The sequence below is a fragment of the Carassius gibelio genome, chromosome B16 (genome assembly GCF_023724105.1).
Source record: "Carassius gibelio isolate Cgi1373 ecotype wild population from Czech Republic chromosome B16, carGib1.2-hapl.c, whole genome shotgun sequence".
Lineage (NCBI taxonomy): Eukaryota > Metazoa > Chordata > Actinopteri > Cypriniformes > Cyprinidae > Carassius > Carassius gibelio.
Window position 1 is genome coordinate 13,478,765 of NC_068411.1, and position 23,783 is coordinate 13,502,547.

The 23,783-nt window shown below is 37.3% G+C and overlaps 1 protein-coding gene across 2 annotated transcripts in view; it reads right to left on the reverse strand.

Annotated features, from left to right (window-relative positions):
* Positions 1–23,783, reverse strand: part of LOC127975012 (rap guanine nucleotide exchange factor 5) — a 60,043-nt gene that overhangs the window by 3,767 nt on the left and 32,493 nt on the right. For both annotated transcript variants that reach the window (XM_052578721.1, XM_052578720.1), the window contains 14 exons: positions 19,745–19,872; positions 18,999–19,099; positions 8,908–8,986; positions 8,082–8,226; positions 7,818–7,915; positions 6,189–6,219; positions 4,574–4,652; positions 4,247–4,396; positions 3,104–3,201; positions 2,461–2,577; positions 1,431–1,609; positions 1,050–1,140; positions 828–878; positions 487–574 (listed from right to left, as the gene is read on the reverse strand). In XM_052578721.1, the coding sequence (XP_052434681.1) occupies positions 487–574; positions 828–878; positions 1,050–1,140; positions 1,431–1,609; positions 2,461–2,577; positions 3,104–3,201; positions 4,247–4,396; positions 4,574–4,652; positions 6,189–6,219; positions 7,818–7,915; positions 8,082–8,226; positions 8,908–8,986; positions 18,999–19,099; positions 19,745–19,872 (1,435 nt within the window). The remainder of the gene's footprint in view (positions 1–486; positions 575–827; positions 879–1,049; positions 1,141–1,430; positions 1,610–2,460; positions 2,578–3,103; positions 3,202–4,246; positions 4,397–4,573; positions 4,653–6,188; positions 6,220–7,817; positions 7,916–8,081; positions 8,227–8,907; positions 8,987–18,998; positions 19,100–19,744; positions 19,873–23,783) is intronic.

Here is a 23,783-nt window from a genome sequence, read left to right on the forward strand (position 1 = left end):
GGCATTGGAGATCATTTTAGCTGAACAGCCTATCATTTTTTGCACCTCTTTATAGGTTTTCCCCTCTCTAATCAACTTTTTAATCAAAGTACGCTGTTCTTCTGAACAATGTCTTGAACGACCCATTTTCCTCAGCTTTCAAATGCATGTTCAACAAGTGTTGGCTTCATCCTTAAATAGGGGCCACCTGATTCACACCTGTTTCTTCACAAAATTGATGACCTCAGTGATTGAATGCCACACTGCTATTTTTTTGAACACACCCCTTTCAACTAATTGCCCAATTGCACAGCCTTAAGAGTGTGCATATCATGAATGCTGGGTCTCATTTGTTTTCTGAGAATCTACTGAACCTACTGGTAACTTGTTTGCCACGTAGCAATAAAAAAATATACTAAAAACCTTGATTATTCTGGTTAGTCACATTGTACTGCTATTATTTTGAACAATACTGTATGTCAAGTAGCATAAATTTGCTTACTGCACCTTTCAGGAGCAGAGGTAGGAAAGGGATCTTGGGAGACTTCATCTTCCTGAAGGCATCTCTGTAGGCTTTGTGATTTAAAGAAGGATCCTGCGGGTCATGGAAAAAGCATTCATGTGTACATATTTGTGCGTTTGTTTTATTTCACACTGAAACCATCTGGTTTGTCTCAAATCTCTTCCCCTGTAACACCACTTGCTGTTTCTTCCCTGGAGACCAGAGGCTCTGATGTGATTACGGCTTCATATATTACATCCTAATGAGCCGTAAACGGCACAAAATTCTTTAGCAGGAGGTGAACTCGCAGGAGGCAACTTAAGATTGGGGTGAGACAATCACTTACCGTCAGACTCTCCAGCTCAGAGAACAGCTTCCTGAACTTCCCAGGGACTTTCTGAAATGAGGACAGATTAAACAACAATGCAGTACCTGTTTAACAGAGTTTGCAGTACACTCTAGTTTCCTGCTTCTAGAAACATAGACTGATGTCAGAAATCTATGCAACTCTACCACTTCTGAATATTTAGGAGTATGTTTCTGTGTATTGGAGTTGGTGTTGTCCTACCTCCCATGTCTGAGTGAGTCGACTGACAGCGGGACTGTTCAGTCCCATAATAATAGCAAAGAATGAGTTCAAGTTCCTCTGTGCTTTACAGCTAAATAAAGAAAGGAAGAGAACATGAGTATGTTCACCACCTGAACCATTTGAGTAGAAAGAAATACAACAACAAATAATTTCACATTTTAAGAAACATGCTGCCACAATGTCTGGGTGTTCTTAGATTTTTTAGCACGTTACTATGAGATTGCTAGGATGTTTTGGGTTGTTCGGTGGTTCCTTGCCGGCCCAAGTGAAAAGGTGTATGATATTCTTGAGCTTGGTTATGGCTGTGGTGCTTCAGCACAAGTCCGTGAGGTCATCTTCTGTTTATGAGCATATACTTACTGTGCTGCGATCTTGATGAATTTCTTGAAGAGCTGCACACGTTTGCAGAGGGTCGGGCACAGGAGCGCTTCGGTCATCACCCACTGCTGGGTCTCATTGCAGCGCTGCAACATCTGCTCCAGCGCCACCGTGTGGCCAGTGCTCGTGTCACGGCTCAGAGTAAAGTATACCAGCTCTTGCTGCAGAGAAAGGAAAAATGACATGGCTGGTGGATATTTTAGATTATTTATTTATTTTTTAAATCAGTATTAAATTAAGACAACTGCGTATGTTTGATTTCAAATCAACTATGTTCTTAAAATGACCACTGTCATGTTGAATTCACCTAAAGTTCACCCCAAAATTTTTTATTTTAATATATGCTTTATAAATACTTATAAAATTATTAATATGCTAGTAATATTCATGCTAATAGGTAAATAAAAAAATAGTGAAAATTTGAACCTTAAAATAAAGCATTTTGAAGTGAACTAACCCTTCAATGCTGGGTTATGCATCATTAGATCGCTAAATTGTAACTCAAGTGTTTTGTAGGAAATATTTCCTTTCATTCTAGACAGATTTTATATAACCCTCTCAGGCTCAAATTAAGTTTTAGTAACTTAGTAAATTTAGTAACCTATAGTAAAGTTTTTAGTACTCCAGATTCATAAAATAAGTATCTGGAGTAATAAGGTTTTTAGTTACTTTACTGTTGCAAATCTGCAACGCCTGCCTTGAGAGGGATAAAGCAACAGTGTTTTATTTATTTATTTATTTAAAGGGATACTCCACCCCAAAAAGAACATTTTGTCATTAATCACTTACACATCATGTCATTCCAAACCCATAAAAGCTTTAAGTTATTAATGACAACATTTTCATTTTGGGGTGGAGTATCCCTTTGATGCTGTAGTTGTTTAAACTGGCTCTTTGTATCAATACTCACTACCTAATTGGCTGATTTTAAATTGAAATGTTTCTATAGTTTAGTTTGTATTTCAAAGATACCCTTTCTAGGAGACCTTCTTCTGAAATGTGAAGACTTTACCTCATGGACATTACTAAAGAGACTCCAGTCACAGTTGGTGAGCGACACGGCTACATCCCACGTGTTCATGCTCAGCATCTTTACTGAGCGCTGCGGCCCGTTATCAGTGAAGGGACTCTGGATGAACAGAAGACACACTCTGCTTATAATTAACAGGTGCATTGTTTTTTTGACTGATTTAAAGGGGCCATATTATGACCAAAAGATTTTACTTGTTCTTTTAAATTGGGTTTAATGTAATGTGTATACATAGTCCTTTCCCAGTTGAAACAAAACAATTTATGAATACAAAGATAAAGTGGGTCAATCACACATTAGAACCACAAGCATATTAACATATGACCACCCATATAGACCACTGCATAACAACACCTATTCTATAATCTGACAATTGATCCAGTGATAATGATAATGTAACACTAATGGCTCTCCTGAGTAGTGAGGTTTGTAACCAAACATATTATTTCTGTATACTATTCAAGTTTATTTTTGTACTTGCATAGAGTTTGTTTCTGGTATAACTCAGAAACTTTGGTGCAAGAAAATTTTAGAATGCAGTGTCTTTAAAGTTAGACTTGAACTAATGGAGTGGAAAGCAGATTTCTTTTAAAAGCGGTTCAGAGAACAGCATTCTGACTCTCACCATGATCTCAGTCAGGTCTCTTCTGCAGACGTGCAGCCGCTCAGCGGCACCGAGTGAAGACGAGAACACACACTGATCCGACTGAAGCAGAACCTTCTCTGCAGAGAGAGAGAGAGAGAGGAATAACAATGGAGAGAAAGCAGCAATATCAGCAAATTCCAAAAGGGCAAACAGTGAGCTACAACAGAAAAGACATGACATAAAAAATGTATTTAGAAAAAACAAGAACCTTTTGGTCAGTAGGAAAAAGTAAAATAATAAAAGAGTTCTTACAAAATACTTGAGGTCATGATATGCCATAAGTGAGTAAACAAACTGGCGAACCACTAAACATTGGTGCATTATTTTGCTGAATTTTTTTTATTTTTTTTTATTAAATGTTACTCCAAAAATCTATTTCTATATCAAATGTATTTGCATATGAGGACACATTTTGCCGTATCACGTTTTCACCAATGTCTGTTCTTTGTCCCTCTGGGAGCCTTTTGGCTTAATTATAATTAATTATTTTTATCATTCTTTACCATTTGTTGTAAGACAAATTGCTTGATAATTTTAAATAACCAGAAACATACTTTTCAATAATCATAAACACTGTGAGCAGCAAAAATAACAAAGTTTATAATCTTGAAGTTAACGGTTGAAATGGGCACTGCAGCTCAAATTCAAAATGTTGGAGAAAGTCGTTTTTCCCGCTATCTCCTCCTCAAACTTAATGCTGGGTTGCCAAATTGAGAACATGTAACAGGAACAATGCAGTATACTGGCAACTGGCAACCCAGTGTATTAAAATACTATTGGTTGAACTGGCAGTGGGTAGAATCACACGGACCAAAACAAAAACAGACATTCCGACAAAGAATGCACATTCAAAAAAGAATAACTGGCTTTATCATTGTTTTTTTGGGGTAAACAAATATGTGAGCTTAACATTTCTTAAATATCTACAAACATATTATGCTTTTTTTTTTTTGCTTTAGAACAGTCAAAACAATTACACAGCACCTTCAAGAAATGCTTTTAGCTCTGTTGTACCTTAATGACTTGTTTAAAAGCATGATGGCACCCCTGCAGATAGGCATGTTTTGAACAAACCCAAAGCAATCAATATGATAATAGACAGATGTATGAACTTGTTCAGACCTCCAGGATATGTTACGGCCATCAGCACCATGTCGTCCTCGGCACAGTCGAGCCTTTCGGCCACAGTGTTCAGCAGTTCCTGAACGGACACCTCGCTGTGTGTCCTCACACTCACGTATGAGTCTATGGTCATGTACACACGACACAACACTGAGGAGAAACACACACACACACACAAACACCCAGCGCTGCATCAATCAGCCACCAATTCACATAAAAATGCCATAAAACAAGATTCTCACACAGTGTTATTCTGCAGCTCTGTCGGCAGTCAGAACGCTATGAGAGTGTAGAAGAGAAATATGAGGGAATATTTTATGAGCATACCGTCCTTGCTGTCCCTCTGAGCTCCTCTCACAGGGTGCCAGCTCTCCTTCAGACTCAGCTGGTGGAAGAAAGCTTTATTCTGGAAGATAGTTAACACGTGGATTTGAGAATATTGTTGTTTAGGAGTTATACACATGCTAACACATACACACACACACACACCTTAAGACAATGGTGAAAGCCTTATGCTGCATAACTTAGTAGTGAGTAGTGTTATTGTTAACTAGAAATAAAACGAATCAAATTTAACCAGAACATTTTCATGAACTGAAATAAAGGTGAAAATAAAATAAAAACAAACTTTTGAAACAAAAATATTTTAATTGCTATCAAATTACTGTACTAAGCAAATATTTCTAGATATCACTAACAATTACTATTGCTAGAAATGGAAAAAAGAAATCCAAGTACCGTATTTTCCGGACTATAAGTCACACTTTTTTTCATAGTTTGGCTGGTCCTGCGACTTATACTCAGGTGCGACTTATTTATCAAAATTAATTTGACATGAACCAAGAGAAAACATTACCATCTACAGCCATGAGAGGGCGCTCTAATGCTGCTCAGTGCTCCTGTAGTCTACACTGAAGACATAGAGCGCCCTCTTGTAGCTGTAGACGGTAATATTTTCTCTTGGTTCCTGGTTCTAAATAAATGCGGCTTATAGTCCAGTGTGACTTAATTTATGTTTTTTTTCCTCATCATGACGTATTTTTGGACTGATGCAACTTATACTCAGGTGCGACTTATAGTCCGAAAAATACGGTAGAAATAGCACATAAAATAACTACAACTTGAACTACATTTGTTAACAAAAATAAATCAAACGGACTAAAACTGAACAAAACAAGGAATGTTTTTATTTCTAAAATGTTAATTACTAACAGCAGGAAATTCTAATTCATTTTCTGATTCAAGGTCTGTTCACACCACATACGATAACTAAAAAGATAACAATAACAATATTAGCATCCACATCAATATGTGATACCGTTCAGTTTATTCTAACCATGCACTGCAGTTTTGTTGTAAGCCATTGAAATGCTTGAGCTCTTTAAAGAAGGATGGATTCTGATTGGCTTTTGAAAATGAATCCAACTATACTGTTCTTCTGCGTTGTTATCGTTATACCTGTGGTGTGGAATTAAAACTTTATAGTTATTGTTATCATCCTTGGTTCGACCGGACCAATATATTACATTTTTATAATATTTCTGAAGTCCATTTTTGATAAGCTCTCTATCGCCATCTTTGGTCAAAACATGCAACTGCAAGTTACTTTAGGATGGACTGTTATACAGTTTATACAGTGTGTGTGTATTACAGTGCTGTGAATGTTTTTCTTTTGGAGAAAAGTCTAATGTGAATGCAGTTATCTTTTGCTGTTAGGTTTTTCTAATGCACTGATTTTTGATAGCTATCAGTGTTCCTCACATTTACTGTATATACTGTAAATGAGGGCTGCAAAGCCACGGCTTGATTGTCAATATAGTGCTTTCTGAACAGGTTTTGTGATATAGCCTCTTTAGAACACAAGGAGTTCAATCAAAGTACACTGAGGTGGTTTCAATTGAGATTCTGTGCAGGTAACACAGCGGCCGGTCTTAACTCTTACCTTCCTCTGCGGAGAGTATTCATCTATCGTGCTGAGAGATGAGAGGGGTAGGGAGATGAGGGAGACAGAAAGAAATAGAGAAGAATGAGCCGAAGGGATTGCTTGAAATATAAATGTGCCATTATATCAATACTGCAAGATGGCATCTCCCACCCGCGGCGAGGAGCGCTCGTAAAAAGCCTTTTCTCATTCAGATCAGGCCTGAATCATCAGCGCTAACATTAAAGTCTGACACCATGTGATTTACTGATTGCCTCATCTAAATGAAAGTGTGCAGCGTCCTCATCCATGCACACCTCATTCTGATTACAGCCTGATAAAAACGGGGCAATCGGAGGGAGCTTTATAGTCTCCATATTCCCCATCTGATGCCTCTCTAATTAATCATTGGCCTTTTACCAAGCACCAGCAGGCGTGTGATGTATAGCCGAGAGGTCAAAGCCAGGACTTCTGCTTACTAAACAGAAATATTGGATAAGAGCTCATATGCGAAGCAGAATTTATTCATTCTGTTCGCTCCTGATCTGAATATTACAAAGCCACTTTCCTAATTCTCTCTTAATAAAGTTCAAGGCTTATGCACTAAAGAAGCAGGACCCTGCCATTACTCTAGTTACTGCAAAAACACGGTCCAGGCTACTAATTAATTACTTTTTATATATAATTGTTCTACAGTCTTTACAGTATTTAATCCAATTACAGTAATTAAATGACAGTAAAATATAAGAGTGTTCCCTTATTTTACTTTTTTTCAAAAGAAAAGTGATTACAGTGATTAAAGAATTATCTTTCATGACACACACCTCTATATCAGTATTGCAACACAACTAATGAATCACTTTAAAATATAATAACAATAATAGAATTTAAAATGTATGTTTTAATATTACAATAAGCTGACAGCCAATGATTGGCATACATTGTATTGTAAAAGTGCAACTCTAAAATAAGCAAATAATATAATAATTTTACTATACAATACAGTCATTTTAGAAGTATGGTAGATGCATTAAATAAAAAAAGGGGGCAAAGGCGGTACTTGGTGCTATGTTTTGTCATTATTGCTGTCAAAGATTGTGTGTCTTTACCTTCTGGTGTAAAATAATGTGCATTTTGTAGATTCTTGGATGTATCGGCTAGTTGCAGTTAATCTATGTTCAGAGAAATGTAAAAGTAGCCCAAGTCTTTGAAATCGTTTTCAACAAATGAAAGCTCAGTTATCACCCACAGCAGAATCTGTCATCTGGGACTGACTGATGAGGGTTTCGTCTGTCAACAGACTGTGGGATGAGGATCACACACAGCAGAGCTTCTGCGCACGGTTATCATCTCTCTGTTACTCTATTTCTCATAGTGTCTCCCGGGGAACACTCAAAGGGAGGAAGTCGAGGAAAACCATGTCAAGTTGGGCTGGAAAAATGGCTGCATGGATAAAAACTTCTCCGGCTTGATTTATTCAAAATGTAGATGAGAGTTTATAGAGCACTGCTCTGTCTTTTTCTGGCTCTCAGTTTGATTTTAGGAGAGTGAATAAAGGACGTATTTGTGCGGATATAAATAATCTTCAAATATCTACCAGCTTCCCAGAAATCGGTTCTGAACATGAAACTCAATCATGAGGTGACTCACTGTCTCCTTTGCATCCGTAGAAGTTTCTGAAGTTCTTTCAGATCCTTCTCCAGCGAGGGAAACTCATAGAGATCATCCAGAACATATCTGTACAGAGTCTGCACATGTGAAGCACACACAAGATTGACATTTAAGGTTGTAAATGGGAAATGTAAACCGGATTGGTGTTCACGTTCACATTCAGCAGTAAGAAATCAAGAGCAGTAGGGGTGGTGGCATTTTAGTATTTCCAAAAATAATTCCCTCCCTTCTCTCCATCCGTACCTTGAGGAATAGTTTGGCGTGCTCGTCGTCCCGTGGCAGGTCTGCGCACAGCGAGCTCCACTGGGACAGCAGGTGCAGCACTTTTCGTTTCCTAAGCAGAGTGTCTCTCCCCTCCTCTTTCATCCGGCCTTTCTTTGAACAATAGGTGGACCAGGAGCAGTTAAGGCATCAAATCTATTCCAGCACACTAGACTGCACAGATACACAGTTCAGAGGAAGGAGGAAACGCCTGCGGCCGGATTCTCTGTATTAAATTAACAGGGGTTCAGTAACAGAGAATTAATTGCATGCCCTCGGCTAAACAGCGTGGAATTGGTTAAGTGGTTTAACACCAGATAGGTTGCGTTGTTAAGATCGTGTAAAAGAAGATGTATAACATAGTTCCGCATGGTCACAGTACAGTTCCATTAATTGCTTATTGTTTCGTGGGGGTCTCAGATCATCTGACATTACTTTATAGAGAATCCAGGACACACAATGTATAATGCACAAAATCTAATAATTTACAATACATGATGACTATATACACAACACATCACTGTACACTAATTTTGAAGGTCTTATGGTTAATATATATATATATATATATATATATATATATATATATATTAATTATTAATATTTTGCAATATAACAATTTTTACTGTATTTTGGATAAAATAAATGCAATCTTGATTAGCATAAGAGTCATTAATATTACCAACCCCAAACTTTTCAAATTGTTGTTAATATTGTATTGAAAACACAGTTCACCTTTACAAATGACAGCAGACAGCTATTATAGCAAAAACAGCATCGGCAATGACGCATATGATGAGAAGGATATTGACCGAGTAGTGCTTGGCACAGGTCACTGGTGGACATGAACACAGGGTACGTCAACAGGAAGTCATCCAATAGATTCTCTGAAAATGAACAGAACAGGTCATACACATTTTAGTAAGAAAACAACACAAAATCATAAAAACCTCTGGAGAAGCATATCATAATGAAGAACGTCTTAAGGATTTTAAAGGTCCTTGTCATTGCAGTTTTATGTGTTCTTGTGAAACACAAAGGAGATGTTTTGAAGAATATTCATGCTGCTCTTTTTCAAATAAAGAGATATGGGACTTGAAAAAGGCTAAAACACAACATAAAAGCATCAAATGATCATTTCATATGACTGAAGTGTTATAAAAAGCCTTTTCTCATTCAGATCAGGCCTGAATCATCAGCGCTAACATTAAAGTCTTCAAGTCATCAAATGTCTTTGTGTGTGTTTATAACTAAATATAATTCACTGAAGACAATTTGCTGAAATTCTGTAGTCACCATTCACTTTCACTGTTTTGAATAGAGCAGCTTGAACATTCTGTCAAAAAATGTTCTATGAAAGAAATATTGTTATGCACTTTGAAAAAGACATGAAGAGGATTAATTAAATTTTGGGCCAATCTATTCCTTAAAACCTGCTGTTTTAACATAGTAAAACACTTCAGCTACATTGAGACGCTAAACATTATGGCTCTGGTGTGTGTGGTGTCATAAAAAATTCAAACCCAACAGGCAGTTTACAAGTGCTCTTGTTTGTTTTCCTCTGTTCTCTCTCTTTCCTCCTGACCTCCTTTCTCCTACATTATCACACTTTGCTATTGCACCACTTTAATTAGAGTTGTGTTTGCCTGGAAGCGTTCATGCATCATCTCGCTGTGAAAGTATGACTGAAGGAACGAGCGCTCGGTGCGTGCTGACCTTGAGCAAGACTGCTAAATGTTTTCAATCCCACTGCAGAGCGATGGTGGCAATCCTTATCTGCCTCGCAGAACGACAGAACGTTTCCTTTGTGTAAAGTAATGGGCCACATTTAACCATATGCTGTGTAACCTTTGTTAAAGAGATTTATTTCATTCTGGAAACGACAAACAACCCTTCATCATTCACCTTTGTGTAACCCCATTTGAAATGCAGGAATTCCTTCCGTTTCCATCATTTCACCAACAGGCAATAATTCTTGATAGAACAACAATTCAATACATATTATAAATCCAAACAGGTCTGATCAGCACTCTATTCAAAAAAAAAAAAAAAAATTTTAAAAAAAATTCACACATAAACAAAACAAAACAAATAAACATAAGTTTATTAGGATTAATTATATGTTGCGTATTGCATATAATAATAATGCTTGTTGTACAGTATATATGCTATACATACATTTTTATATACATTTAAAACAATTTTGTCAGCTAATGTTTTTGTGGAAACCGTGACAATCTCTTAATATTTTTATTCAGCAGGTACACATTACTTACAAAAGTGACAGTAAAACATTTATTTATAATAAAATTGTTAAATATTTAATTTATTTTAAATTGTAATATTATTTCACAATATTACTGTAAATAAAGGCAAACAAATGCAGCCTTGGTTAGCAAATACTTCTTTCATTTTGTTTTCTTCTTTCAATTTTGTTTTCTATGTTACTGTTTTTTTATTATAATAATACATAATTTAATTTGCAAATGACACTTGATATATTAATATTTAGTTACTTATCCAATAAGTTTAGATTTACAAGTGTCCAAATACTTTTTGGGGCCACTCTATTTTTGTGAATATCCAGCAAGACTGGATATTATTTAAAGTATAGCTAAGAATTATGTTTGTGCAACATGCACACTGCTCCATACAGCTCAAGAAAGAAGAGAACTTTTCTACTTTCTACGACTTTGACACCAGTCACAAACATATTACAGAGGCTCAACTCTCTTGCTATTGGGTAAAAATGCTGCTTGCATCTTGTGGTAACTGAGCTCTTCCCAGTTCTACACATCATCCCCACTATATCCCGCAGCTAGTAACATAGAGACAAAATCTAGAGAAAATGAGCAAGAAGAGAAAGGGAGAGTAGAACATTAAATGGCCCTTAATATGCCTGACCTCTTTGCTGATCCCACTGAAACACACTATTACTCTCATAATGACACTATTACTCTGATAAGGCCGCAATGACTGATGTGCATTCACTGTTCAATCCACTTTAATTTGCTCTGCAGGAATCTAAATTTCACCATTCGCTCTCGCAGACATCAATCGATATTCCCTTCTGATTCTGATTCGACAGAATCTCTACGTCTAAGCCTCCGAAACACACATCATATCATAATCTGGTTTTGGCTTGTGAGTAATTCAGATGCTTTAAACTTCTTTTCCGAACACCTTTTAACAAGTGTAAAAACACTGAGCAAAACCTGATGTTGTGCTTCAATGGTTTTCAAAGTGACTTTGGCACTTTAAATTGGAGTTCTAATGATTATAGGAGAAAATGTCTCATAATTTGACACAGAGGAAACATTAAATTCACATGCCCGAAAGCAAAATTACAATAAACCAATTCACCCTCTTGGCTAGAGGATCAATAAACATTATCACCAAAATCAAATATGGTCATTTGTCCCTGAACTGGTCATTTGTCCCTGAAACCATTATTATGAATTATTTCTAAGCCTTCAAAAGACACTCATGTTTAAAAACAAAATTGGCAAATGATGAGCAAAGCTTGTCGCATCATCATACCCAAAACGATTTGAGGCTATAATTGGTGCCAAATGTTCTTCAACAAGTATTGAGCAAAGGGTGTGAATACTTACGTACATGTGATTTTGTGTTTCTTTTCGTTTTTTATTTGTAATAAATTTGCAAACAAACTTCTTTCACATTGTCATTATGGGGTATTGTTTGTAGAATTTCGAGGAAAATAGATTAAATTCATTATATTGGAATAAATTCATTATATTGTAATGTTACATATTCTGTAACATTACAAAATATGGAAGAAGTGAAGCGCTGTGAATACTTTCTGGATGCACTGTATACTGAACATATATGTATATATGTAAGCTGTGTAAAATTATTATGCAATTAAAAATTAGAGGAGATATAAAGTGTAAGTGATTTTGTGTGTAAATACTAAGTAAAAGGTTAGCATAAATGTAGCTCTAAGAGTTCCCGGTAAATGTAATTAAATAGAGCCAAATTAACAGACTGCAGCCATTTCTCAAAGTCAGATTTAAGACAGTCTGATGTTTCTTCTAATTACCACTAAATTAGACTTATGCAACCCAGACAGGGAAGTAGCAGGAAAGGAGAGTGGAATGGAGAGAAAGAGAGCATAATGAATGAGTTGAGTGTTTTCTAAAGCAGTGTATAGCGACAGAGGGATTCCTCCATAAGCTGTAAATCCTATTAGTGACACTCTTCCTGTGGGCTGTGGTGTGAGCATGCTGCATTGGCACAGTTGTAAATTCTTCCTTAATTTCACACTTACTTCCTTGAGCTTTGTGCGTTCTGCTCTACTGAACTGCTTGCATCATTATGGTAATCTAAAGCGAGCAGCTGTACACACCGCCGCCAATGGTGCTCGCTCGCTCACACACACACACACACACACACACACACATGCACACACACAGACAGATACTGTGTCCGAATATGCATACTTTCCAACACTGCGACAGAATGCAAAACAGAGTTTGTCAAATGAGTATGACTTCAGAAAACAGTAGTCATGATATTCTATGGCCATTTTCACATTTAGTTCAAAATGAGGTTTGTTTTCTTGCTTATTTTGGGATCATAGTAGTTCAAAATCAAATTTTTGCACTTTTTTTTTCATCTTGGCACAGGCATTTACATTAGATTTTCAGAAATTCAGAAAAGCACTTGCGAACTAGATATTCTGACCAATGAGGGGACGCTTTGCTCACACGTGACTTGACGAATTTGGTCATTTTGGAATATTTCTGTGTGAAATAATCACTAAATCATTGGAATAAAGCAAACCAAAGCTATCCCATAATACCACTTAAACTGTCAGATTCGATTTGGTGTCGGTATGAAAATATTAGCAAAAACCACAAACATAGTTTGTATCGTCTATTCTTCACGAAAGAACTGGAATTCAGAAGCAGTCAGATAGCTTTAAATTATTAACAACCCAAAATGATAGCCTCAAAAAAAATCCTTTAACAGAAAAAGACATTCACTCCTACCCACACCTTGTTATTCTGCAAACCAGTGAAGAAACAAAGCGTGATCAGTCCAACCGTAATCATTGAAACTGTCTACACTGCAAGAGTGCATCTTTATGCTCGAGTTTTGTTGTGCTGTGCATCTGGAAGCGGTGCTAAACTAGTTAAACTAAATCCAATCATCCAATCAGCAGCTGCATGCAAACGCACACGCATACAGTACACGCACTAATTCACAGAGACACTTTTCACAAAAATTCCCATTAGCACTCTCACTCTGCAGCAGCAAATAAAACTCGCTCGCACTTCACTTCTCTTTTCTTTTATTTTCTTTTCCTAAAACCTGGTGCATTTTCATTATCTGAAGAATGAAGGACTTCTCTACATCTCAACATGCCACTTTTCCTGCCATGAGAAAGTGCAAGACCAGCAAAGGATTAGACATACTTGACTTCTCTAGTAAACCCTTTTTTTTTTCACTTTTGTGCATGTAGCAAACCAATAAACTGACCGTGACTAAGTGTGTAGATCGAACTTACAATCAGACTTCTATAGCCCTTGTGTAGCCCCGCCCCTTTTCAGCACTATCTTTCTTCATTGTCTCGTCTTCCCTTTGTATTTCCACAACATGAAGGTAAGGTCGTACAAGTTTATGAATCAATCGCTCATTTTTAAATCTTCCCAGTCTACTGACATTATGACCTCCTCTTCAAACATTACTATAACTCATTAACTCTACAATAATACATTTCACTTCACCAGATAATTACTCTTCAACAGCGATGATAGCAAAGACTAAAGTTCAAGCACAAAACTCGCATAAGGTCTATAAGATATAAAGACTGCAGTGAGATAAGTCTATAAAGTCTTTCTAAGTATATAAAGGTCATATCCAGGTCTCCATAACACAAAAAGTGTAACATTTGCTTTAGTTTAAAAAGAAATTAACTTTATTTTATAACCTTTAAAAAGATTTTACTTTTCACACAAATTTGACATTTATTTAAACTGTTTGAAATGTAATCATGCGAATTTGAACTAGAATTCTTCGAAAAAGAACATGAAAATAAATCAATACATAAACCATCCATCATGATAACAATAATGTCAAATTACCAAAGATTTAATGGTTGTATTCATTTATGAGATTCATCCTAAAAGTTCCTGAGAAGATGCTATTTGCAATCATTATGAATACTGAAACATCTGGAAACTCTCATTGTATGATAAATTGTGTAGCAAGACAATTTTGTTGCTAAAACCTTGGCCAAATGATGGCAGAAACAATATTTTGGGTTTCCTCTCACAGTGAGAAAGTAGGTCTAACTACATTCTCGGTGTCTCTTGCATCTTCTGAGCTCTTTCAAGCTCCTCCACCCACACATCAGACAGACTATGTCAGCTTGACTAGAAAACATGATGTAAAAAAGCTGAAGTTAATGACCACCTCAATGACAGCGGCAAACCCTGGAGGTCAAACCAGCTGCTGTCTGATGCTTTGATGGACAGCTGTTGGATGGCACGGTTCATGGCTTTGCAGGCACAGACCCGGTCAGCTGCTTATGTTATTGACAGATTCATGCAGAAAAAAGAAAATGAGACAGATGACTGACTTTAAACAACTTCCTTTCATTAAGTGTTTGCACCAGATGAACCAGTATTCTTGAAAAGCACACGTACAAACTCACTCCCCTCCTTTCGTTTGTGATGTCTGGAGGAAGGGTTTTTCTCAAATTATTCCCGTTTTGCATAAATCATGCTCATAGAGCATGGATAATAAGCTCTGACAGCTTCGGGCCCATTATGCTCCGGGTTCGTGTGGGAGTGTTCAGCAATTCTGGTGTGAGCTCAGCTTCAGTATAATCATCAATGAAGCCATTCCCACAAGTCTCTCCCTCAACCATGTGGTCAAGGTTTGATTATCGCTCATCGACCAGAGCTCGCCAATTACCCTCAGCAGGCCTTGAACACAGATCCGACCAGAGCGCTACTCAGCTGATTGACTTCATTTAAGACAAGAGTAGAAGATATTGGATCAGAGAAAACCAATTTACATCCCTTACTGAAGGACATGAGCTCGTCCTTTCCCATATCTGTTCAACATCGCCAATCGGACTGTTGAAGAACAATAAATACATTTTACTAATATCATTGTCTGATCTAGATGTTAATCTAAACGTTTTTACTTTTGAATGAGAAGTAAATTCATATTTTTATTACAGATTGTATTATTACAATTATAATTTAAAGGAAAAGTTATTTTTAAGTTGTTGTTATGCTCATCAAGGCTGCATTTATTTAATCAAAAATGCAGCAAAAACAGTAATATAGTGACATATTGTTACAATTTAAAATACTTTTGCATACTTTTATATTTAAAATGTGAATATAAATGATATTTCTTTTCATTTAGTCCTGTGATGATAAAGCTGAATTTTGAGCAGACATTGGATATATTCCTTGTAATTATTAATGTTGAAAACCGTTGCGCTGCTTCATAATTATTTGGAAAAATGTGATTATATATATATATATATGTGTGTGTGTGTGTGTGTGTGTGTGTGTGTGTGTGTGTGTGTGTGTGTGTGTGTGTGTGTGTGTGTGTGTGTGTATATATATATATATATATATATATATATATTTTTTTTTTTTTTTTTTTTTTCTTAGTGTTTTTATCTTTTTTATTGTCATTTCCAATTTTTGGTTCTAAAACCAAATGTCCCAATACGCTCTGTTTATATTGTTTCCTTCAGATTTTCAAAGTGGTCTTAGACTATTAGACCCCACTGAGTGATATGAGTTTCTCTTTATCGCTGTATGAACATTATAAACATTTCTTCCTTCCTTCATATAGGAACTTTTACCATTGTGATACATCAGATCATTGTTCTGACTTGGAACTGAAAATTATTGGAGAAAAAGGTCCATACTGGACACAAAGGAAACATTTCATTCATCGAACACATGCTAGAATCCAAAAATACAATAAACCGATCTATCCTCTTTGCTTGAGGATCAATAAACATTTTCACCGAAATAATCAAAGAAGAATTAGCAATGAAATTGATCCGATTTCTTTCTGTTTCTTTGCTATCGGGCAGCATTCTCCTGGAATCCTTCAACCCTCATGCAAACAAAAAGCAGACTGAAAGCAGAAAACAGATGAGAGACAACAAATCACTATTCCCAATTAAACGCTGTAGTACTATTAAAACCATAATTTTTTTTTTTTTTACAAACAAAGGCATTGAACCACACAAAAGTACCAAGCCACTACCACTCTCTTTCTTTCTTTCATTTCACATCGTCTTGTTTCTGTATTTACTAGCATTGAAACATGCCAACAGCTCCAGCTCTGTAGGGAGATACAGCTGGCTGGATACCTTTCATTTGGAAAAAAACAATAAAACAACCTCTGCTCTCCATAAACGAATCGATACTTTTACTGGACGCTTCCCTTCGGCGTCATACGTTAAACAACAAACATTTAAATCCCTTTGTATTCAGAAGCTGCCTGTCCTGCAGGATGCAAACACGGAATTCATATGGGATCAGCTGATGGATACATCAGAAGCGGTATGAAATCAATACTGAGCCCTATCAAACTCCCTACACATGTGAGGGGAGTGCAAGCATGACAATCCCATATAACACACCGGCAAGCTTCATCTCCCCTGAGACCTGTCCTCTGGGAATCTCCGTCTCTCCTTCTGTCTGTCTGATTCTTTCTTTGTCTCTCTCCGTTCACAAGAACACAAAAAACAAAGAAAAATGGACACACACAGACACACTAAAAGCCTTAGAAAATCTATGCATGGATCACAAGGCATTCTGAGTCAATGCAATGATGGTGCATTTCAAAAATTGCATTATAAAAAAAAAGAAAAATCATTTATTATCTGTCACACCATTTAAACCATAATAGCTTTATAGTGTGGACAAAACCCTCCCAGCAGAATAAAGCTTACCAGGCAGTTAGGAGTGAATCCACTTCATCTGACAGTTCATAGATCATGGCAGCCTTTTCTACAAGCAGTATGTCATTGTTAATTCTGACAACACCTACAAATCTTTGTTTTTGTTTTTTATAATAGAATGGTGACGATAAGAGGTGACTTAAAGCTTTTAGAGCAATAGTTCAACTACAAAATTAATTTATATCTTTCGGGAGATGTACAGGCTTGCTTTCTTGTGTAGAACGCAAAAGGAGAAGTTTAGCAGAATGTCCAAGCTGCTCATTTACATGCAATGAAAGTGACAGGGGACTTAAAAAAAGATTAAAAAAAGTATTTTTCATATGGTGCTTTTTGTCCTCTTTGGAGCTTGAAACCCCGAAAAAAAAAAAAAAAAAAAAAAAAACTACATAATTCCTTCAGAATGTTTCCTTTTGTGCTCCATAACAGAAAATCAGTCATACATGTTTGAAACAACATGAGCGTGAATAAATGAAAATTTAAACAACAAATTATATTTTTGGGTGAGCTATCTCTTTAAAAACATTCACACTCCACGACAGTCGTTTTGTTCATTTGTATGAGTGTTAATGATCTGGTTCTACTGTACAAACAACATCTTCTCCTGTGTTCAGCAGTGGAGGAGAGTTCTGGAATTGCATTGAAAGCAAACAGAAGAACTGCAGCAGCAGACTGTGCACACAACAGAGAAGTGAGCTGAACTATAGCGATTAGCTATCAATGTCTTTAATGAGGTTAGAATTCACTCTGCTGGACTGGCTGGCCATGCAGACGGAGGGGGACTAGTCTCTGCAGAGTGAGGCTTTTTTTTGAGGGGAAGAACACTTACTCATTCCTTTAATCCAGTCTGAGAGACATAATGGCTTCATATCTAACACACACAACTTCAGCAATTCAGAATACCAAAGCAGAGTGCATTCAAACTACTTTTAAATAATCTTGAAAAAATGAATGTGTTTCTTATATATAATCTGAGCCTGGCAGGCAGAATATTACATGCAATGGTACTATAGTTTTACATCACACAGTATGACCCAGATATGATTACACTATAATCGTTTAAGAATTTACAGTATTTATATGATATAATTCACATCTCAGTAGGTGGAAGTCCTACTTTCTCCCTTTCAAACACCTTGTTTAATTGTTGGCAGCTACACATGGAGTGCAGCATGCCATCCATGACGGCAGGGCACTGAAGCCAGCAGGAGATAATAACTCAGTACCAGCAGGATAGAATATAGTGGGGCAGTCAGCTAAAAGTAGATCCAGAAAATAAACCAGAAAATATACCGCTGTTTGAAGCACACGCGACAACATTTAAAGTGCATCGCTGATTGGGGGGAAAAATTGCACTTTCTTCATTTTTTGTAGGATTCCAGCTGGTCTTGAATAGTCCAGGTACTAGATTTAGATCTACAGATATATTCTTAAAATAAGAGTAATTAAAGGGACAGTTCACCAAAAATGTTTTATTGTAAATTCTGTCATCATCTACGAACTTTCATGACATACCAACCCTGTATGATTTTCTTCTGCAAAACATGATATTTTGAAAAGATTTCAGACTGTTTTGTCCATTTAATTAAACTTAAAGCCAAAAACCCATTAGACTCTATTGAACCCTACTTTCATTGTATGGTTTAATTGCTGATGCATATATATATATATATATATATATATATATATATATATTTCAGCAAACAAAATTTGAGTAGTTTTAGATTTGGTTAACAATAATAACACGGTTTCAGATTTCTATAAAGAACTAAAAACATTTCTGACACTCTGACACTGATCAGGCCAATACTGAACCTGTGTCTGTAGAATGCATAAACACCTGTCAGATTTTGCTTTAAACCCAGTGCAGACTAAAGTCTGCAGATAACACCTGACTCGTTTCATCCCTGAGGTGAAAGGTCACGGCTTACCTGTCTCTCTGCTCGTTGGGCTCTTCTGCTCCTCATCCAGCCTCAGGTGGCCCAGCAGATGCTCCAGAACCTTTTCGGGAGCGGCGGGCACAGCGGTGTACCTGTGGGAAACAGAAGAGTCACTGGAGTCTTCCTCTTCGATGGAGGACAGGGAGCGACTGCTGCACCAGCCTTCCTCCTCGCCCTCTTCCTCAGTGCCCTCGTCATCAATGTAACGGAAATACGGCACGTCGAACGTGGGCACGGTAGCTCGCTCGGCGCTGCTGGTATCAGAGGACTCGTCCTCATCCTCGTCTTCCTCCTGTTCCACCAAAGCGGCCGGCATTATCCTGCCGTCCAGGTGCGGGTCGGGGGCCACTGCACGCCTGCTTCCCATGTCAGCATCAGTGCCGACTTACCACATTGACCTGGAGGAATCGAGGAGACTTCGTGCAACAGCCTGACGTCCCCCTCTTCGCACTCTGGAGCTTCTAGTTTAAGCCAAACGGATCCATAGGAAAGAGCGCACAGCAATGCAGCACATCCTCAGGCGAGTATGTGTGTGTGTGTGTGTGTGTGTGATTGAGAGCGAGAGAAAATGACTTCGGGGAGATGAGAGATAAAAATAAAGTGACAAAGAGGCAGGGCTGGACAGATTACATGCAAGACGGACTGACAAGAGTGAGAAATGAAGAGACGAGAGAGAGAAAGGGTGTGTGTGCTCTCAAGCACCGCTCGCATGTGAGAGCGGGCGTGCGACTGCTTACCTCCCGGTCCAGGAGGAGGAGGAGGAAGAGCAGGAGGGGGGAGCTCTCGGTGACGTCGTCCTCTGAGGCAGCAGCACCTCGTGGCTCCGCTCTCTCTCACACACACGGACTGCTGCGTCACTGGAGGGCTGTGGGAGGGAGGGAGGGAGGGAGGGAGGGGTTACATTATCACCAAGGAGATTCCCTGTCTTCCCGTCCCTGTCTGTCTCCCTCCCCTGATTTCCATCACAATACAGTTTTAAATTAAACAGCCTACATCAAACGGAGCCTTTCAATGGGTTCGTTTTATCGTGACCCAACACAATGCTACTGTAAGCGCAAGGCTGCAATTATATTTTAATGATTTTCTCAATGGAAAAAGTGAATTAATTAGACTAATTTGGTTATTTGATATTGCGCAATCATGAATTGCAATCAGACTATGCTGAAATGTTGGTGGTGGTGAGCTGGTTTGTTGACTGTATATGTATAATGAAAACATATTTGAACAGGGACAGTCCACCCAAAAATGAACATTATGTCATTATTTACTCGCCTTCACATTGCTTCAAATCTAATTGCTTTCTTTTGTGGAGCACAGGAGATGATATTTTGCAGAATGTTGGTAATCAAAAAGGTTTGGTTCTCATTGAATTCCATTGTATTGAAAAAAATAGGGTGAAAGTCAGTAGGTACTGGGACTGTTTGGTTAGTAACATCCTTTAAAATGTGTTCTTTCATGTTCAGCAGAAGAAAGAAACAAATTAACATTTAGTCATTCAGAAGATGCTTTTATCCAAAGCGACTTTTTTTTACACTTCACAAAAAATATATTATTTTAAGTATTTAAGGGGTCACGATCTGAGAAACCAAAATTCTCTTTACCTTTTCAGATATTTAAAAGGTCATTGTACTATAAAAACATTTACGTTTTAGAACTCAAAGCTCTTGTGTTAGCCTAAAAACTGGTTACAGTTTTTAGGGCATTTAGGCAGTCTGCCAAAATGACAGCTTTTGGATTGTACTACTCAATGATGTAATAGTGTGGATTAGCACCACCTCCGCAGAAGATGATCAATGCCTGCTTCTACATCGCTGCCTGTCTGGCTCCGCCCACTGATTCGCAAATCTAGTGTAAATATAGACAAGGGCAAATGCAGGTCTACATCTTTGCTTTTGATTCCAACATTAGGAAAGACTGAATTAGCTTTATTTTAATGAAGATCCAGAACACGTCAGCAAGAGCTTGGTCCTTTGTAAACTTAATTTTACCGCGGATTAGTTTAAAGGCACAATTTTATGGGAATTTCAAAAAGATTGAAACTAAAAGACAATGCCGTGCCGACTATATTGGATCTGACAGTAATGTTTCAACACAAGTGTGAGTAACTGATTGCATTGTGGTCACTATTGCAAAAAACAGCTTATTTCTTTTAATTTTTATGTTTTCTGATGTAAAAATCTTGGCAACATTATAAGTGGACCTCAGAGAACAGTACAAAATAAAAAAGGCAGTTCATGACCCCTTTAAATATAAAGCAATAAAAATACTGTTAAAACTAAGCTTATGACATTTTCCCAGCAACATTTGTTTGCAGATGCCACAGACCTTTGCAATAACTTGTAATTTCATAAAGAACTGCAACATGATACATGATTCAAGAAAAACTAATGATGCATTATGAAAGAGATTTAAAAGTATAATATCCACAACTCTGAATCACCAGAGGAAAATACTGGCTCATCATTTGATGATGTGAGCTTCATAACGACTAAATGCAAAATATAAATAAAAAAATAAAAAATAATTCTATAATTGTCACAATGACAATGGATACGTTGGATACGTGCATTTTTAACCGGGGCTTTAGTGTCAAATAGCCTACTTTTAGTGGACAATGCATATATATTGTAGGTGCATGTGTGTATAAAGAATGCATGTGTGTATGAAGGGAATTTCTGGGAACCAACATTTAGTGTTACTGTCCTGTAAAAGCCCTGTCACTTTGCCCTGTGTGTTATCAATCTTACACAGCTCTCTGAACACACTCAATATTCATAATATACTTCAAAAATCAACAGACATGTACAAACACAATCCACTACATCAGACATAACCATTGCTGTACAGAATTATGTATACAAAATGCTAATTTAGAAGGTCAAACATCGATGTACTAGTGCAGACTAAAACATACGAAAGACCCTCATAAACTGTCTGCAATGGAAAGCCAGAAGAACTTTTGATTATATATTAATACTTAAAAACCACTCTGGACTCTGAACTCCAATAAATGGTCTGTTTGCTATAGTTTAGCCAGCATGTGAACTGCTGGCGTGACTCACTGGTGTGTGTAAACATGGGTGTGAACCTCTCACGCCTTCCATAATGCTTCAGCCAACAACATACGGACCGGGATCCCGCCGTCGCTCTACAAAAACATCCTCATTACAACGATACACTAAGAGAAGCGCATTTCAGGTTAGCAGTAATTAATGGATAGATCATTCAGGGTTTGTGTGTGTGTTTTAATGAGCTGATGCTCTCTGTCCCCAGACCACAGCAAACAGAACATCAGTCAATGTGGCACGTGTGCGGCCGTAATTAGGCAGACAGACAGGCTGGAAAGACCAGCACTTTTCTGCTCTAATTGCCCATTGCACTGAAGCACTGAGAGGCCTTCAGTAATCTTGCATGCACACACACACACGTGTATGTGCACACTGCAACCCCCACACACACTCAAGATGATCAGCACAAACTACATTAAAAAAGCCACAATCTCATCTCCCCAGGCAGAAGTTTCTGCTTGGCTTTGGCCTGGCAAAAAGCTCCATTAATGGCAGCGTATCATAAACAAGTCCTGCCCATATATCTAGACTCCAGGGGAGGAAATCTGAACGTTTAAGTAGTGGCAGAGGAACATTACGTAGGATTGAAATGTGGTATTCAGTGGCATTAAGATGTGCTAAGGCTTTCGCTGGAAGTGAAGTGAAAACTTCAGGGCTGTTAAAATACCACCTTCTTCAGCTTTAATAGCATCAGTGCGGGCTGGAGGCAAACTTGAATGAGCTGCACCTGTTTGATGCAAGCAACTATTTGCGTCTTTTCTCTCTACCCACAGAGTATCCATTTGCATGCATTTTTTTAATGGGCACCAGTGGCAGCATATTTGATGTCAGAGGCAAAATAAGATAAAACCAAATGAAAACGAAAAACGTAGGTGTTTTCAGCATAAAGGTGCAGTCAAACTGCATCTTTTTTTTTTTAATAATGTAGATGTAAGAAGCACAGATCACACAGAAGTCACTTTCAAACCAAGCAGCTTTCTGTTGGTCAATGCGGCAGGCAAATTCACTGATCAACTGAATCAGTTGCAAAATCTGTGTGGAAAGGTCTTTCATCCTCATGCAAAAAATCTAAATTACATAGATTCCTATTGAAGTTACTGTATTTCTCCAGTGGAAAATTGCAGAGGAGTAGTAAATGTAAAGGCACATTTTAGTCTTGTGATACCAATTTTACTTAGCAAAAACCAAATTCATTTTACATTTCATAAACAACTGTCCTGAAGAAAATTATATCATTTTAAAAAACCTTTCTCCAAATCACAGTCATATGGTATGACCAAAATAAATAAATAAAGAATGTTAAAAAGGAAATGAGACGACCCCTTCAGACACTCAATACTGTGTGTCAAACTCAATAAGTGTCTTAAATTTAAAATAATTGTACCTTTTTATGACAAGGCAAGATTAGTTTAGGTCGTAAAATGTCAAATTAAAAAAAGTAAATGATATTATTTTGAAAGTCATTCTAATAAATGTCAAAATTAAAGGAATAGTTCAATCAAAAATGTATCTTTTTTCATCATTTACTGACCCTAATGTCGTTTCAAACCTGTATGATGTCATTTCTTAAAAAGTAAATGATGACAATAAAAATATTTTTTCGGTGCGCTAAACTTAAGATGTTTACACTTCAAATTTTAAAGGGTTAGTTTAGCCAGTTATATAAAACATTGTCCTTGCTCTTCCAAGCTTTATAATGGCAGGTGTA